General features: G+C 44.7%; 1 protein-coding gene across 1 annotated transcript in view; it reads left to right on the forward strand.

Moving 5' to 3' along the window:
* The window catches only part of arid1ab (AT-rich interactive domain 1Ab), a 48,106-nt gene extending 36,219 nt beyond the window's left edge, over positions 1 to 11,887 (forward strand). Inside the window, exons 7-21 of the mRNA XM_026300806.1 lie at positions 588 to 677; positions 1,078 to 1,248; positions 1,827 to 2,127; positions 2,702 to 2,841; positions 2,931 to 3,028; positions 3,121 to 3,330; positions 3,443 to 3,647; positions 5,434 to 5,566; positions 5,929 to 6,104; positions 6,192 to 6,321; positions 6,462 to 6,581; positions 6,766 to 6,862; positions 7,210 to 8,029; positions 8,389 to 8,519; positions 8,601 to 11,887. Coding sequence (XP_026156591.1) covers positions 588 to 677; positions 1,078 to 1,248; positions 1,827 to 2,127; positions 2,702 to 2,841; positions 2,931 to 3,028; positions 3,121 to 3,330; positions 3,443 to 3,647; positions 5,434 to 5,566; positions 5,929 to 6,104; positions 6,192 to 6,321; positions 6,462 to 6,581; positions 6,766 to 6,862; positions 7,210 to 8,029; positions 8,389 to 8,519; positions 8,601 to 10,517 — 4,739 coding nt within the window. The 3' untranslated portion in view covers positions 10,518 to 11,887. The remainder of the gene's footprint in view (positions 1 to 587; positions 678 to 1,077; positions 1,249 to 1,826; positions 2,128 to 2,701; positions 2,842 to 2,930; positions 3,029 to 3,120; positions 3,331 to 3,442; positions 3,648 to 5,433; positions 5,567 to 5,928; positions 6,105 to 6,191; positions 6,322 to 6,461; positions 6,582 to 6,765; positions 6,863 to 7,209; positions 8,030 to 8,388; positions 8,520 to 8,600) is intronic.
* Positions 11,888 to 15,969: the final 4,082 nt, after the last annotated feature.

The following is a 15,969-nucleotide window of genomic DNA, read 5'->3' on the forward strand; positions in this document are numbered from 1 at the left end:
AAGCATTCTCTATATGCATTAATTGGGTGTGGAAGAAGTTGCTGACAAAGAACAAATGCAAAATGTTGGGGAAAATAACCAAAGGCAAGTCACATTATCCGGTATGGAATAAGTGAAGGCAGTAATTCATGCTCGCTTGCCAAAGACTTCCAAATGTGAAAAATAAAAATACACCAGCTCCAAATACCTAAAAAATAATAATTTAGTGTTAGCTTCAGTGTATAGAGTTGGATGCTGTATGAAACATCTAGTAAACAAACTGGAGACAGATTTAGAGTTTTAATTCAAAACTTGCTCACTCACAAATACAGCCGATCATATTTGTAATTCATGAAGCCACTTGCCAGATGGAAACATTACATTTCTCCTAACATAGTGCTAGTAAGGCATCCAGGTGGCAGAGAAACAGAAGTTGCTATGCCAACAAGTTATGGTGGAAAACATTGTCACAGATATTGTCAGTGTTTTTCTGTTTGATTTCATTCAGTGGCAAATGGCCATTTGATAATCAGCATGTCAAAGTTAAAGGGCACGCAAAGACAATATGTACTGTATTTACCGTTATTTGCTTTGCTGCCATCCTGCAGGGAATCAGATGCCTCCCCGGCCGTCCAGCGTCCAGTCAGACAGCATCATGCACTCTTCAATGAACCAGTCAACCATGGGCCAGGACAGGGGTGAGTATTGACATAAGTATTCAAAATTGCTCTTCAATAGACCCATATCACAGACACCCCTCATCTTGCTCAGTGGACAACGGTGCAAGTATGTGTACTACATCCTCAGCAGCTTTTAGGTTTGATTGTTTGCATTTGTATGCATTCCTCTCTCCTGTAAACACTCCCCTAGGCTGAATCTTTAAATAAGAATGTGCTTCTAGTCTACTTGCCAGTTCAAATGAGGGCAAGAGCAGACAGAGACACTGTACTGCTGTGTGTCTATGAGGAAGTAAAGAGCTTTCTCACACTTTATCTTTTTCACATACTGCATTATGTAACCATATGTTTAAACAGATGCAGAGTTGTGTTTTACAAATGAAGTATGCATCTAACGATGCTCTCTGCCTATTCTCTCCAGTGTACATGCGTAACCCTCAGATGCCTCCATACGGGTCCCCAGGACAACCTGGCTCCGCCTTATCTCCACGCCAATCTTCAGGAGGCCAGATGCACAGTGGGATAGGGCCCTATCCCCAGAACAACTCCATGGGAAGCTATGGGCCACATGGAGGCCAGTATGGCCCACAAGGTGAGGGCAGGGAAGAGGTGTACGGGGTGTTGCTTTAAAGGGCTCTCTACAGTGATTAACAAAGTAACTGAGAAGAGAGGAGAGCACAGTGCACCACTTAACACTGTACTCTCCTCTCTTCCCTGCTCCATCATATTTTTTTCTCAAATCTTAAAAATATTGTGAATGAGTTTACCGGTGTCATCCTGCAAACATCAGTTTTGTAGATAGCCCAGATTTTTAAAAGGCTTTGAAGTTTCCTCTCACTATATATATTTATGAAATTATATCACCTCACTTTGAAGTCTCAGATGGTTTCTGTGGACTTTGAAGTTCTGCTATGACTCATAGCAGTGAACAGCGAGTGCCAGATAAAGCCTGCTTCGTCAGACTGCCTGTCAGAACAGAGGTAAATTTAGAGCTGGACCTCTGACTGAAACTCTTTATCTCATCAGGGAGATATAAGTAGAAGTTCTTCCACATGTTTCTGTTTAGAATGTATTTTAGTTTAAAAACACATCAGGATGCCATAAAACACCATCAAATGATTGTAAGTAGCAGGCTAAAAGCTACATTCTGCCCGACTGTGATCCTTCCAGGTTACCCCAGGCAGCCAGGCTACACAGGGATGCCTAACGCCAACTACCCCAGTGGTCCTGGTATGGGTGGTTCAATGAACCCTATGCCTGGTCAGGGCAGCGGGACTCCTTATGGAAGCATTCCACCTGGCAGAATAGGCCCGGGGCAGATGGGTACGCGACCCTACGGTCCTGGGATGGGCTCGAACATGGGTGGTATGCCCCCTCAAGTCGGCTCTGGGATGTGTCCCCCTCCAGGCATGAACAGGAAGGATGGTGGCCCCTCCATGCACCATGGGCCAACTAACTCCATACACAACAGGTGAGTGCTCACAACCTCAGTGAGTCATGAGGGTGCGCTTGACTCTTGAGGGTCGTACAGCTATTTCTATTAAGACTCTTAAACTTGTAGAGTGTTTTTCACCCTTTAACTGAATGTGTGTTTGTGTGTGTCCTTGCTTAAATGATGGTTGTGTGACCATAAAAAAACGATTGGTTCCTCCCACATGCACACACCGGTCTGTTGTGTGTTTGGTGCCTGGGTATGCAACAGAGTAGATGGCAGTAGACCAAGCACTTATCTGTGAGAGAAAATTGGAGAGATGGAGACGGTCTCTGTGAACAGTGAATCACATCCTTCCTCAGTGAGGACGCCAGCTCAGCCTACAGAGAGATACTCGTGGGCTTGGCAGTACTGACGTAAATTGATGTTTCCTGCAGAATGAGCTGAATCCAGTGAACACAAGACTAGGATTGGTCACAGCATAAAACAGCAAGGCATTAAATGATGACAGAGCTGTAAATTGAAATTTCTTTGTCATGGTGATTGTGTTTTATCTGTTAATTTTGTCTCAGCTTTCCCAGTGTTCCTTTTAAACAAGCATTCTTTTCTCTAGGCCACCTGGCTACCCCAACATGTCCCAGGGCATGATGGGAGCAGGCTCTCCATACGGCCCTGGCAGCATGCATGGTATGATGAACCAGGGAGGACCAGGACCATACCCAATGGGGACGAACATGGCCAACAACACCCCTGGTGAGTCAGCTGGAAATCTTGTCCCTAAATTGGTTTTGTACACTGGTAATGCTTTAATTTTATACCTCTTATTAATCTTAAACACCCAGGAATGGCTCCTAGTTCTGAGTTTGGCATGGACAAAATGAACCCTGCCCAGAAGATGAACAACAAAGTGGATGGGACTCCCAAGCCTGAATCCAAAAAGGTGAAAGTAAGAAATTAATCATGTGGATTTATTATTGCAAAATATAGTCCTTTTTTCCATCTCATGATTCCCTTTAATCATCTGTCCTTCAGAAGTCAAGTTCTTCCACCATCACCAACGAGAAGATTACGCGTTTGTACGAACTTGGTCCAGAGCCAGAGAGGAAGCTGTGGGTGGACCGATACCTGGCCTTTGCTGAGGAGAAGGCCATGGGCATGAATAACCTGCCTGCTGTGGGCCGTAAGCCTCTTGATCTCTTCAGACTCTACATCTCCGTCAAGGAGATAGGTGGCCTCACCCAGGTAAGCCTGAATCTGATGTGAATATCATAAATCAAAGCAGGCTAATTTGAAACTCTTGTTAGGCTATTGTGTGCAGCTTTCTGAGCCTACTCCTTCTGCTATCGCCCACCAGGTGAACAAGAACAAGAAGTGGAGGGAGCTGGCCACCAACCTGAACGTGGGCACGTCGAGCAGCGCAGCCAGTTCGCTCAAGAAACAGTACATCCAGTGTTTGTATGCCTTCGAGTGCAAGATTGAGCGTGGCGAGGACCCACCCCCGGACTTCTTTAATACGGACACCAAAAAGAACCAAGCAAAGATCCAGCCTCCCAGCCCAGGTGAGCAATGGCATCCTCCTGTACCTCATCACCATTTGTTTCAACCTCTGAATTAAATTGCACTCATATTAAATGAATGAAAGATTATTGTATTTTTCCCTTGGGTGAAGTTTTGTTTTTATGTGATTCATCACATCCTCCTTGCTTTGTTTTCCTTACACCATCTGCCTATAAAGGAGTCTATTTTATAGTATCTTATTGATTACAGTGTTAAAAGCCATTCATAGATGATTGTTTGTCATCTCTTGTATTTGGCTGCCTCCTTCCATAAATCACTGCTGTTTGGTGTATACTGGAGCAACTGTAAATGACAGTAGTGTAGCTCGAAGTCACAGAGGTGCACGGCACCCTTTGGACAGTTCCACAAGCACATCTCCTGGGGGAATACTCCCTGGCATTTGCACAGAACATGATTGAAAGACTTGACTTTTCAGACTCCACTCCCACACTGGTTTTTGTGCATGCAGTGACACAACTAGTGTGCCAAATCTTTCAATGAACTCTGAATGTTATGTAAAAGTTGGGGGTGTCTCGGGACCACATTGTCACCTGGAAACTGTTTGTTTTGGAGGGACTCCTGTTGTAGCTGCCAGAATCAGCAACACCAGGAGCAGCCATGTGCTGCTTCAGTCTGGAGGAGACCCAGGCTGTCAGACACGGGGCACTGAGTCAGCGCTGGGGTGTTGTTACAGGAGGCATCAGGGTGCTTGTCAGCTGGCATCAGCCTTCTAGTTAGTACGGAAGAAGAGCTGGGAAGGGGCGGGGGCATGGGGCAGGAGGTTTATTTGGCGTTAGCGATGCCCCGTCAGTAGTGTGTCCTCGCTGCCTGGTGCCTGGCCCAGGGCTACAGAGGCAAGGCAACACTCCCTGGAGATTATTACTGAGCCAGAAATGATGAATGGGGGAAGAGGTTTATGTGTGTGTGTGTGTGTGTGTGTGTGTGTGTCACACAGTTCTCTCTTTGACTTGCTCCGTTTCTACCATGCTACACAAAATCCTGTCCTTAACCCCCTCCCCCTTCCTCCCTTCATCTGTAGTAGAGGGAAATCCCTGCCCAGAGGGAGGAGGGGGAGGGGAGCCAGTTAATGTGTGTCTGTGTTGTGAGAACTACAGAGGCGAGAGGTTGATGTGAGAAAATGTGAATAAATGTGACCTGCCAGTGACCCTGGTGTGTGTGTGTGTGTGTGTGTGTGTGTGTGTGTGTGCGTGCGTGTGCGTGCCAGTTTAATGAATGAAAACCTGTGAGTCATCAGACTGTGCTAATAGTGAGAAGTCCTGAGCTGAAGTTTAGGATGAGTGCTACTATCTTCTACACACACAACACAAACAAATCATCATGCACTGTCATGCACACTTACACAACGAGCCATCTCCTGTCTCTACAGGCCAGGCAGTAATCTGTCAGAGTCAGGGTTTACTGCGCTGTTTCCTGGTGGCTCTGAAACCCCCTCCCTCAGCTGGTGGTAGCGACGGCATGATGGCAAGTGAGGGCAGAGGGCTTACATGTTGTGATGAGCCAGTGGATTGAACATTTTTGCTGGCTGTGCACTCAAAAGCCAAAAGTCAGTTCAATGCAATCTGTGTTCCCCTGTACAGTGCTCAGGAATTTCTTAATGGCATTTAGGAATGCCAAATGCAGCATGTGTTCCCAAAAGCTCCCAGCAGTGCTCAAAACCTAAACACAAGACTGTCGCACCTCACTGTCACCTACCAACTCTCATCTTTATTCCTGGGGTGACTTGATAGTTATTTCCCAGTGATCAGTGAGTATGTCCTTGTTTTGCAGCTGGTTCTGGATCTCTGCAAGGACCCCAAACTCCTCAGTCCACCAGCAGTTCAATGGCAGAGGGGGGGGACCTGAAGCCCCCCACCCCGGCGTCCACCCCCCACACACAAATGCCTCCAATGCCTGGTGTCAGGTACTAGTTAGAAGCCATAATACTATGTTCACAATATCAGAAGTTATTACAATGAAATGAATGTGGCAATTTTGAAACTTTACTGATGGAAGTAGAAATAAAATACAACAAAGAGAAAATTAGGTTTTTAAGTTATGCAGCACTAAGTCGTGTTAAAATATGCACACAATCAACAGCAACGTTAACTGCTAAAGAGTAGTATAATAATAAAATAAACTGCACATAGTTCCTCATAGATTTAAATGTATGGTTGGAAAAAGCACCCAGTTATTGTTAGGTGAGGGAAGACACCAATACATTCAAAACAAGTATATATAATAAGAATCCAACATTTCACTAACAAGGCTCTTTCCCGTCTGTAGGAGTAGTGTGAATCTGCAGGATCCTTTTGCTGATGGCGGAGACCCAGCGTTTTCCAGAAGAAATGCCATGACTCCTAACTCTCAGGGCTACCAGCCTGGGATGGTTGGTCCAGAAATGATGGGTCGGATGGGTCCCTATGAATCCACCAAGGACCCCTTTGGTGGCATGAGGAAAGGTGAGTGCAACCCAAACCACCAGATCAGCTGCTGCAGATATTGTGCAGCAGTTGGAACTCAAAATGTGCTTTCCTATTCTTTTAAAGCTGGAGAGCAGTTCATGCCACCAGGCCCCAACAGTGGGATGGGAGAACAGTATAACAGAGGCCCACCAGGTCCTATGGGCAACATGCAGATGGGCCAGAGGCAACAGTACCCTTACGGATACGACCGAAGGTAAACATGCAGCATTATTACCCAAGTGGTCAGAATGATTTTGTAATTAGAAAGTGTGTGACTATAGACTATATTATTTGCCCTTTTTGTATCCTGTTAATTAAAATTAACTGTTGAATGATGGTTGTTTGGGTTTACAGACAGGAGCCGGGGATGGGCCCTGACGGCAGCATGGGACCAGGAGCTCCTCAGCCCAACATGATGCCTTCTGGAGCCGACACAGGGATGTACTCACCCAGCCGCCCTCCACCACAACAACGGTCAGTGCTATTCACTACGACTATTGGTCTGTGTTAGGAGAAAGATATTTATCTTAAGATATTTGCCACTGTGATCATGTTAGAAGACTGAAGGACAATCAGCTTTGCATTTTATGTTAAAACTGTCTGTGCACTTACTGAAAGAAAAAATGAAATGGTGTGAACTTTGTCTTATTGTTTTCAGGCATGACTCCTATACAAATCAATACCCTGGCCAAGGAGCTCCCCCTGGTGGCCCGTACACAAATCAGCAGCCAGGAATGTATCCAACACAGCAACCGGTGAGAATATTACATTGATTGTTTGCATGTGTTCTTGTTGCACTGTGATTCCACTTCACATTTTCCTGATTTAAGATACTGTATTCATTATATATCTAATAAATGCCCTATCTGCACTGGCATATGTCAGCACAAATTTATTTTAAAATTATAGTATAAAGTGAGTCCTAGTTGCTGAATGGTTACAGGACAGTTTACTTTTTTGCATGTTATATTTCCTCTATTTATTTATTTCAGCATGTTTCTTGTCTGCGTTTTTACAATGAATTTCAAATAAAGCCAAAATATTTAATTTGCTAAGTGATACTGAGTTGTCAAGTATAATGTTGAATGTTGTCTGCTAACAGAACTACAAGCGTCCTGTAGATGGAGGGTATGGACCACCTGCCAAACGCCATGAGGGAGAAATGTACAACGTCCCCTACAGTGGTCAGCAGCAGCCAGGACCCCAGTCTTCAGGGCCCCAGGGCCAGCAAGACATGTATAACCAATATAATGCGTACCCTGGAGGTGACCGCAGACCACCAGGCCCACAGAATCAGTTCCCCTTCCCCTTTGGCCGGGACAGAGGACCGGCAACTGCAGGCCCCACCTCCCAATCTCCAATGCCTCCACAGATGATAGCAAGTTCCATGCCTTCAGCTCCCGATGGCCCCCAAGGCCCAATATGGCAGGGCCGCAATGAGATGGGATACCCTAACTATCCTAACCGACAGGGACCTCCAGTACCTGGTCAGGGTCCTGGCTACCATGGCATTAACCGCTCAGAGGAGATGATGCCATCAGACCAACGCATGAACCACGAGGGTCAGTGGCCGGGTCACGTCAGCCAGCGGCAGCCACCGTTTGGCCCTGGTGGTTCTGGACCTCCCATGTCCAGACCCCTGCCATCAACCTACCAGAATTCACAGAACCACATTCCTCAGGTGTCAAGTCCAGCACCCATGCCACGACCCATGGAAAGCAGCACGTCACCCAGCAAGCCCCCTTACATGCATCCAGGCATTAAGGTGCAGAAAGCTGGACCTCCAGTACCCGCCTCCCACATTGGCCAGGCCCCTGTGCAGCAACCCATGATCCGGCGAGATGTGGCCTTCCCTCCAGGCTCTGTTGAGGCCACCCAACCCCACCTTAAGCCCCGCAGGCGGCTCACAATGAAAGACATTGGTAGATTTTTATTTCAGAGCTCTATATATTCAAAATGACATGTAGATGTACTGAACATATTTATTAACCACAGTAAAATGTTAACTATACATCAGACTAGAAGGCAGTTTTGCAGAAGACATTAAGTGTAACTGCATGTTACTGGTTATTGAGAAAGCCTATGTTTGTTTGACCTAAATTTGCTGTTTGATAAGCCTCACAATGGAAGCCTTTAGAAAAACAGAGGCTGCTCATTTGGGATAGTTGAAATAAGTACTTAGGCAGTTAGATGAAACCTGACGGTGCAGATAAGTGAACCACAGTATCTGTCATTCACAGCTTTAATAACTGATGATGTTCATGTGTTTTTCTTTTCACAGGCACTCCTGAGGCTTGGAGAGTGATGATGTCACTGAAGTCAGGCTTACTAGCTGAAAGCACCTGGGCCTTAGACACCATTAACATTTTACTGTATGATGACAACAGCATTTCTACTTTTAACTTATGTCAGGTACGTTCCACAAGGCTTCTTGTCACGCCGTGGTGTGTAGTGAGTTTGTAGTTATTCTGATTATCTTCTTTGGTTTCACAGCTGCCTGGATTGCTAGAGCTGTTGGTGGAGTATTTCAGACGCTGCCTCATCGAGATCTTTGGCATCTTGAAGGAGTACGAAGTAGGCGACCCTGGCCAACGCACCCTAATAGACCCCAATGCTGCTGAGGACTCTGATGATGAAATTCCAGTGCCAGAGGACGAGGACATGGACACGGATGAAGAAGATGAGGATGAGGTGGTAGAGGAATCAAAGACCAATCCCGACACCTCCTCACTGGTCCAAGTGAAGCAGGAGGAGGAGAGCTCCCAGAAAGATAAATCTTCAAAGAATGAGGAAGAGGAGAAAGAAAGGGAGTCTTCTGTCAAGGAACCCAGTACTTCTACCTCAGGGTCTCCCCCAGACCCCAGCCTACATTCAGAAAAGCCCAAGCAAGCTAGCAAGTTTGATAAACTCCCCATCCGGGTTGTACGGAAGAAGAATCCCTTCCTGGTGAACCACTCTTCCAAGCTTGGGCAGCGGCAGAGCTTTGACAGTGGCCTGATACACTGGAGCATTGGTGGTGGTGACACTACCGATCACATCCAGACCCACTTTGAGAGCCGGATGGACCTTATCAAGCAGCAGAAACACACACCAACAGCCACTGAGAGCCGCAAGAAGGTCCCAGTGCCTGAGATGGCAACAGAAAATCCTGAGAAATCGAAGTCCAACAAGGAGGATAAGCCTCGGCAGCATCCGCCTCATTCTTCGGAATCTCAAAAGTCTCCAGCAGAGAAGATGTCTCCTCTTCCCATTGGTGCACCAGTCACTGCCACCATCGATGACGTACTTTCCGCCCGCCCAGGATCAGTCACAGAGGAAGTAGTTCGCGGAGGTGCAGAGGAGCAGAAGGAAAATGGCAAGTATCTGTTTAGCATCAACCCTGACCTCCAGAGCCGCCGCAATGTCAAGATCCTGGAAGATGAGCCTCACAGCAAGGACGAAACGCCACTGTGCACTCTGTCAGACTGGCAGGACTCGCTAGCTCGGCGATGCATCTGCATTTCCAACATAGTGCGGAGCCTGTCGTTCGTCCCTGGAAACGACCTGGAAATGTCAAAACACCCAGGCCTGCTGCTGCTATTGGGCCGCCTGGTGCTGCTCCACCACAGGCACCCTGAACGCAAACAGGCACCGGTCACTTATGAGAAGGAGGAAGAGGAAGATGAAGGTGTGAGCTGCGAGAGAGATGAGTGGTGGTGGGACTGCCTCGAGGTGTTAAGAGAGAACTGCTTGGTCACTCTGGCAAACATCTCAGGCCAGCTGGACCTTTCCATCTACTCAGAGAGTATATGCCTGCCACTGCTGGATGGCCTGCTCCACTGGGCTGTCTGCCCCTCAGCAGAAGCTCTGGACCCCTTCCCCACAGTTGGGCCCCATGGCTCACTATCCCCCCAGAGACTAGTCCTAGAGACCCTCAGCAAGCTCAGCATCCAGGACAACAACGTTGACCTCATTCTGGCAACGCCACCGTTCAGCCGCTTGGAGAAGCTTTACGGCTCACTGGTGCGTCTGGTCGGTGATCGCAAGGTGGCTGTTTGCAGGGAAATGGCAGTAGTCCTGCTGGCTAATCTGGCACAGGGTGACAGCCTGGCTGCACGGGCTATCGCTGTGCAGAAAGGCAGCATAGGTAACCTGCTGGGCTTCCTGGAGGACAGCCTAGCTGCCACACAGTACCAGCAGAGCCAGAGCTCCCTGTTACAAATGCAGGGCGCACCCCAGTTTGAGCCCACCAGCGTGGACATGATGCGGCGAGCAGCCCGGGCCCTGCATGCACTGGCTAAGGTAGAGGAAAACCACTCAGAATTCACGTTGTACGAGTCGAGGCTACTGGACATCTCAGTGTCCCCACTTATGAACTCTCTGGTGTCCCAAGTGATCTGTGACGTACTTTTTCTGATTGGCCAGTCATGACAGCCGTGGAGAGGTTTCAGCTCTGCCTCTTTCCGTTTCCCCACACCCTTTTGTTTGTGTGTGTATCTGTTGTGTGTGAGTCTGTTGTGCGTGACTGACGAGAGTAAAACTGATTGTCCTTTTTTTTTTAATTTATGCAAAAACACCTCAGATTCCACTGTCTTTCTACCCTTGTTTCTCACTAAAGGAAGGAATATCATGAAGTGGCTGTGGATTTTAAACGTCTGAAAAGGAAAGATACTGGCAAAGTGTAGATTGGGACCCAGGCATAGGACAGAGTGCGCTGCCCTGCGGAATGAACTTGTGTTTTTTATTGAAAAGAAAAATCTCCAGAAAAAAAGAAAAAAACTGTAACCAAAGTTGCTGTCTCGTTTACAGTGAGTTTGGGGGATACATGTGCTCGCTGGGGAAGAGAGCACGGACTAAACAATATTATGGTTCATGTTTGGAGGCTACATAGACTCACAGACTGTGGTGTGGTATAATTGCTGTAACTTTGGATGCTATATACTCAGCCCCACAGGAACCACATTATTGGCTGTGAACAGACATCTGTCATGGGAGGCCTGTGCAGTAGATTGTAGAACATTTTTCTGTACTGTACACCTTAAAAACTGTAAACATACTGTAATAATACTGTTTCACACTGAGATACGCTGGCCTGGCAGCAAACTGTAGTTTTTAAAAACAGTTTTAGTTAATGTGGAGAGAGAAATGGCTTTCCCCCCAAAGTATGGTGAACCTACAACACCCCGACCTCTTCTCTTTGTCCCTTGATTGTATGACTTGACCCTTATATTAAAAAGTCACCTCTTTAGGACTGGTCCTCAACTCTAGATGCAGTCCAAGCTGCAGTGTATATATGATGTTGTACATTACACTTCTCTCTCTTTCTCAACTTCTGTTGCTCTTCACTGTTTTTACCCTTTGAAGATTACAAGTTTCCCTGCATCAAGTACGCCACCCTCTGTTACTTTGGCTCATATCATGCTCCTGGGGTGGGGGTGGGGGCGGGGGGTGTTTCGCTGCTGTCCAATGCCACCCCCAGCAAACACAACTTCAAAATTCAGTTTGTCTCTGGTCTGGGTGTAGAGAATACAGCGAAAATCATGTCAGAAGTTCAATTTGAGCTCCTTCATTAATGACAAACTAGACTTTGATGAAGAAACCATTTTAATTGTTTATTTTGTTTATTTTTGTTTCCAGTGATGCGGATTCTACATATTTGTATTTCAGATGATGTAGCTAAAACTTGATGTAAATTCCTCTTTTTTTCCTTTTTTGGCTTAATGAATATCATTTATTCAGTATGAAATCTTTATACTATATGTTCCACGTGTTAAGAATAAATGTACATTAAATCTTCGTAAGACGTTTGCTGTCCATTTATTTATTATTCAGTGCATACTTGAGGCGACAGTGAACAAAGTCCTGAATCTTTCATTTGGTTTACACTACACTTGCAAAAGCACAATCTGATACATCTAAAGCAGCACACATTGTGTTTTGCTGATGGATTATATTTACACATTGGCAGACACACAACACTCCTAGCTCTGTGGTGTGTGCTGCTTAGCAAATGCAATGCAGCTTATACATCCATCTATTGTTTGACATCAGATCCTAATATTGCACAGCTGTCCTCGATCATGCTGATTTTTACACACACACATGTTCATTGGTGATGGAGTACAGGCAGAAGTCTGCTTGATAAATACAGATAATGATAGTTCCCCTCCCAAGAATATTGTTTCTGTTTCATTTGATTTTTCATTTTGACTCTGGGTACATTGATTTTTAAGTCAATTCAAGTAAGTGCTCATAGAAAACAGGTTTAATTTGAAGAGCAGGAAATTACAACAAAGTAAAAGAAGAATTCTTCCCCAATACAATTTTGAAATATTTATTCCCTTAGTAGTCAACAGCAGAGAAACAAAGTAACATCCACAAAAACAAAACACAGCATGTGCTAAATGTTGGCAAATAACAAAGGTTGCCAACTGTTGATGTGGTTTTACTAAGTTCAGCATTATTTATCCAGGAAGTCTCACTAAGATTAAGATATGTTTTGGAAGCAAGACATGAAAACAAAGTAATCCAAACTAAAACCCTCCCTTCCTTTTCACAACATTAACTTTGTGGAGTTTTAACTTGGCAAAACGCACATCTCCTGGAAAAGATGTGAGTGCAGTAACAACGAATACGGATAGGATTTAGACCTGTTTCTACAGAGTATTTGTTAACTATGACAATATTAAGTATTAGATGGTAGAAATATGCATTTATAAAACATTTTTCATGCAGGAAAGCTATTTAAAGGGGTGCTCCACCAATTTAGTACTGTGCTATTGTAAAGCTGGGGAACTCACATTACAGATTTTTTTACAGTATCTTGATTTTTAGTCTCTTGTATGTTTGAAGCTCCAGAAACAACGGATTTCCCATGAAACAACTCTATCATATCCTATTAGACCTTCCCTGTCTCCAAATGCAAATGCCTCCTGCTTGTAATGCAGACTTTGTGTTAGATCCCAGGCCCGGTGTGAGATGATTCAGATGATGGGATTGTTTTTTAAAAGGCATTAAGTACCCTGTAGCACCACATGACACATGGTCCCACTGCACTGAACACTTGTCGTAATTCAGTGGAGTGCCTCATTCATTAAGAGAAAATTGGACAAAGCATAAAATATACAGTTTACATTTTATAATATGAACATAAAAGGGAACATGGGTTAACTTACTTAAATTTGTATCTGTCAGTTCTGTTACAAAGCTCCTTTGACTGCAGTTTATTCTGGTGTTTTTATTGCCGCTGCCATTGTGCTCTCTACACCTCATTTGGTGCTAAAGACACGATGGCACAGGCCTTTATAAAGCACAGGGAGAATAGTTAAATCAGCCAGCACTAACTGATACTGTATTTGCAAGGCTGTTGTGGGGAAAATGCTTAAAGAGCAACAACTCGACAGTTAATTATTTAGCAACTTACACAGCTGAATGAAACTGAAGTCAAAGTAGAGTTTTTCTCCATTTATTTGATGCTTTCTTAGAAAGGAACACCTGGTTTGGAGAGTAGATGGCACCAATAGCAAAACTGTTTCCATCAGCAAAACAGCACAAGTATAGTTTCTCAAAACTCGTTGTACAAACTTCAAAATTACGATAATGCTTTAAAAAAACATGCTGTCATGAAAAACTCCTTCAAAATAGCAAAAGGGAGACAAGCCTTTTTCTTAACAAAGCCTTTGTGTGTGTTCTTGTGAAAACAGTGTGAAAAGAGAGAGATGTCCTTAAGAGTTAGCTCAATGCATCGGTACATCCACTAGAACACGGTTGGCAGACGTGCCTGAAATTACAGTAGTGATGAAAAACTCTGAATCAGTAGTTGTTAGAAAATAATTTCTGCTGCAGGTGTTGAAATGTCCTCTTCTGAATCATTTTTGTTTGGTACCTGATAGACATGAAGCTCTGTATACTCGAGGAAGGAGCTGTTTAGTGTTCAGGTATGAGACAAACAAAAAGTGGTGGACCTGGTTACAAATATTCTTAATCTACATTTGCAGCTGCATCCCAAAATGATTAGTGAAATCTACCTGCCACATCTGTCCAGTACTCCTTGTCCATACTAAGTAGAGGGTCTACACTGGAGTTACCATTAAAATAGCCTCAGTTCTGCTTACATTGCCAAACACCACATTCTGTGCATTCAATTCATTTCAATCAACACCTGAAGCCTGCTTAGGAAGACATCTGTCATGGATTTTGTCAAGAGCCATGACAAACAATCATGCCATTGGTAAACACACACTACCAAAGATTTCTGTGCCTCTAAAGAGATTTTTGAGGCGTTATAATCACATCAACCCAGCACCTAACAAATCTTCCAAAGCTACCCCATCCCTTCTCGTTTAGAAATGATTTCAGCGTAGTCTGGTGCTGGCAGCGTTTTACAACACAGGATGTTTCTAATGTGTGCACTGGAGAGTTGTCAGTATTCTACTGCTCAAATAACCCATTGATTTCAACATGAATTAGTTATTAGTGATGGCCAAGATTTGCACCTACTAGGTTCAGTCTCATGTCACACAACATTATAGTTACAGCAACTGACATCCAGGTTCACCATATACACTGTGCTATTATACTGTTTTTCTGGGGCTCCTTTCTTCATTCTGAAAGTATGGCTCCCTCCTCTGGTTAGAACAGCACAATACATTATGCCCCTGCAACTCAATGTATGTGTGACACAAGTAGAAAACAAGTGACTCTGGTAACTCAGAACCTGAGCTTCAAAAGCATTGGCTCCTACATTCCCCAAAATGCAATTCGGTAGTATTTTAGAATCTTCTTGGCTGATAAATGCCCCCAATCTTTCAAACCTTAAGGCACCAGCTTGAAATACAGACTTTGTGTTAAAACAGTGGTTTAACAGTGGTGCCTTATTATCTCAAACGTGATGTGAAAACTCGTCTGCAGCCCCCAAAAGAACTGAGAAAATATGAAATGTAAAGAGGCGAGACAAAAATGTAACTGAATCACAAAACAACATTAGGCCTATGCAATCTGAGTAAAGCTGTGTTAAAAATAACATGAGCATTGATATGGGTCTTACAATATGAATAGGCCTGTTATATAGCACGGCATGTATGATTTTGTATTTACATCCATCAAAATAGTAGACATTGGATCATTTATATGCGCGCCAATTTATATTTGGCGCGTGCATTATTAAAAGTCATGGAAACAGAACGATGTCGCGCGGTCAAATCGACGTGCGCGCCTTTCGTACTTTGCGCCACTTTTCCAGCGTTTGGCCTGCTGGAAGACTGAGCACTGTGAAGCGTCCAAACACCACAAGAACGGACCTTGTTGAAGAAGAACATTTGTATATGTCTGATAAACAGATCAGAAATCCAAACTAGAGGAGAAACAGTCCACAGTCAGCTAACAGTCCACCTGCCATAGAGGAAGAGCTGCCGACTGGAGCCCAGGACAACCCTCATACAGGTAACTACATTCATGAATTAACCTCCACAACAACTTTGGAAGATTTTTAGAGGCTAAAAACCTGCTGAATTCAAAACTAAAGGCGAGTGACCTGTTTGGTTGACACTGTGGAAAATTGTTATTTGGTTTAAATGGTTTAAAAACATTAGCATAGTTGTCATTTGAAAACGCTGTTATTTCTGGTTTACGTGCATCAGTTTCGTCCAACTTGGCGCCAAAAGTTTTGCGGAAAGGACATGTCTGCGGCTTATGTTGCTATGGAGACGAAACAACTAACAGGAAGAGTTAGGGGCACACGTCATGACGTCAAAACGTCCTGGGTAAAGAACCAGGACCACACCTGTCAACACTCCCGGTTTTCCCGAGTCTCCAATATTTCACACCAGTCGCCCGCCCCCTACCGATTTGTTATTTCTCCCAGGAGACTTCCGTAATTTGTCTG

Source organism: Mastacembelus armatus, chromosome 11 (genome assembly GCF_900324485.2).
Source record: "Mastacembelus armatus chromosome 11, fMasArm1.2, whole genome shotgun sequence".
Classification (NCBI taxonomy): domain Eukaryota; kingdom Metazoa; phylum Chordata; class Actinopteri; order Synbranchiformes; family Mastacembelidae; genus Mastacembelus; species Mastacembelus armatus.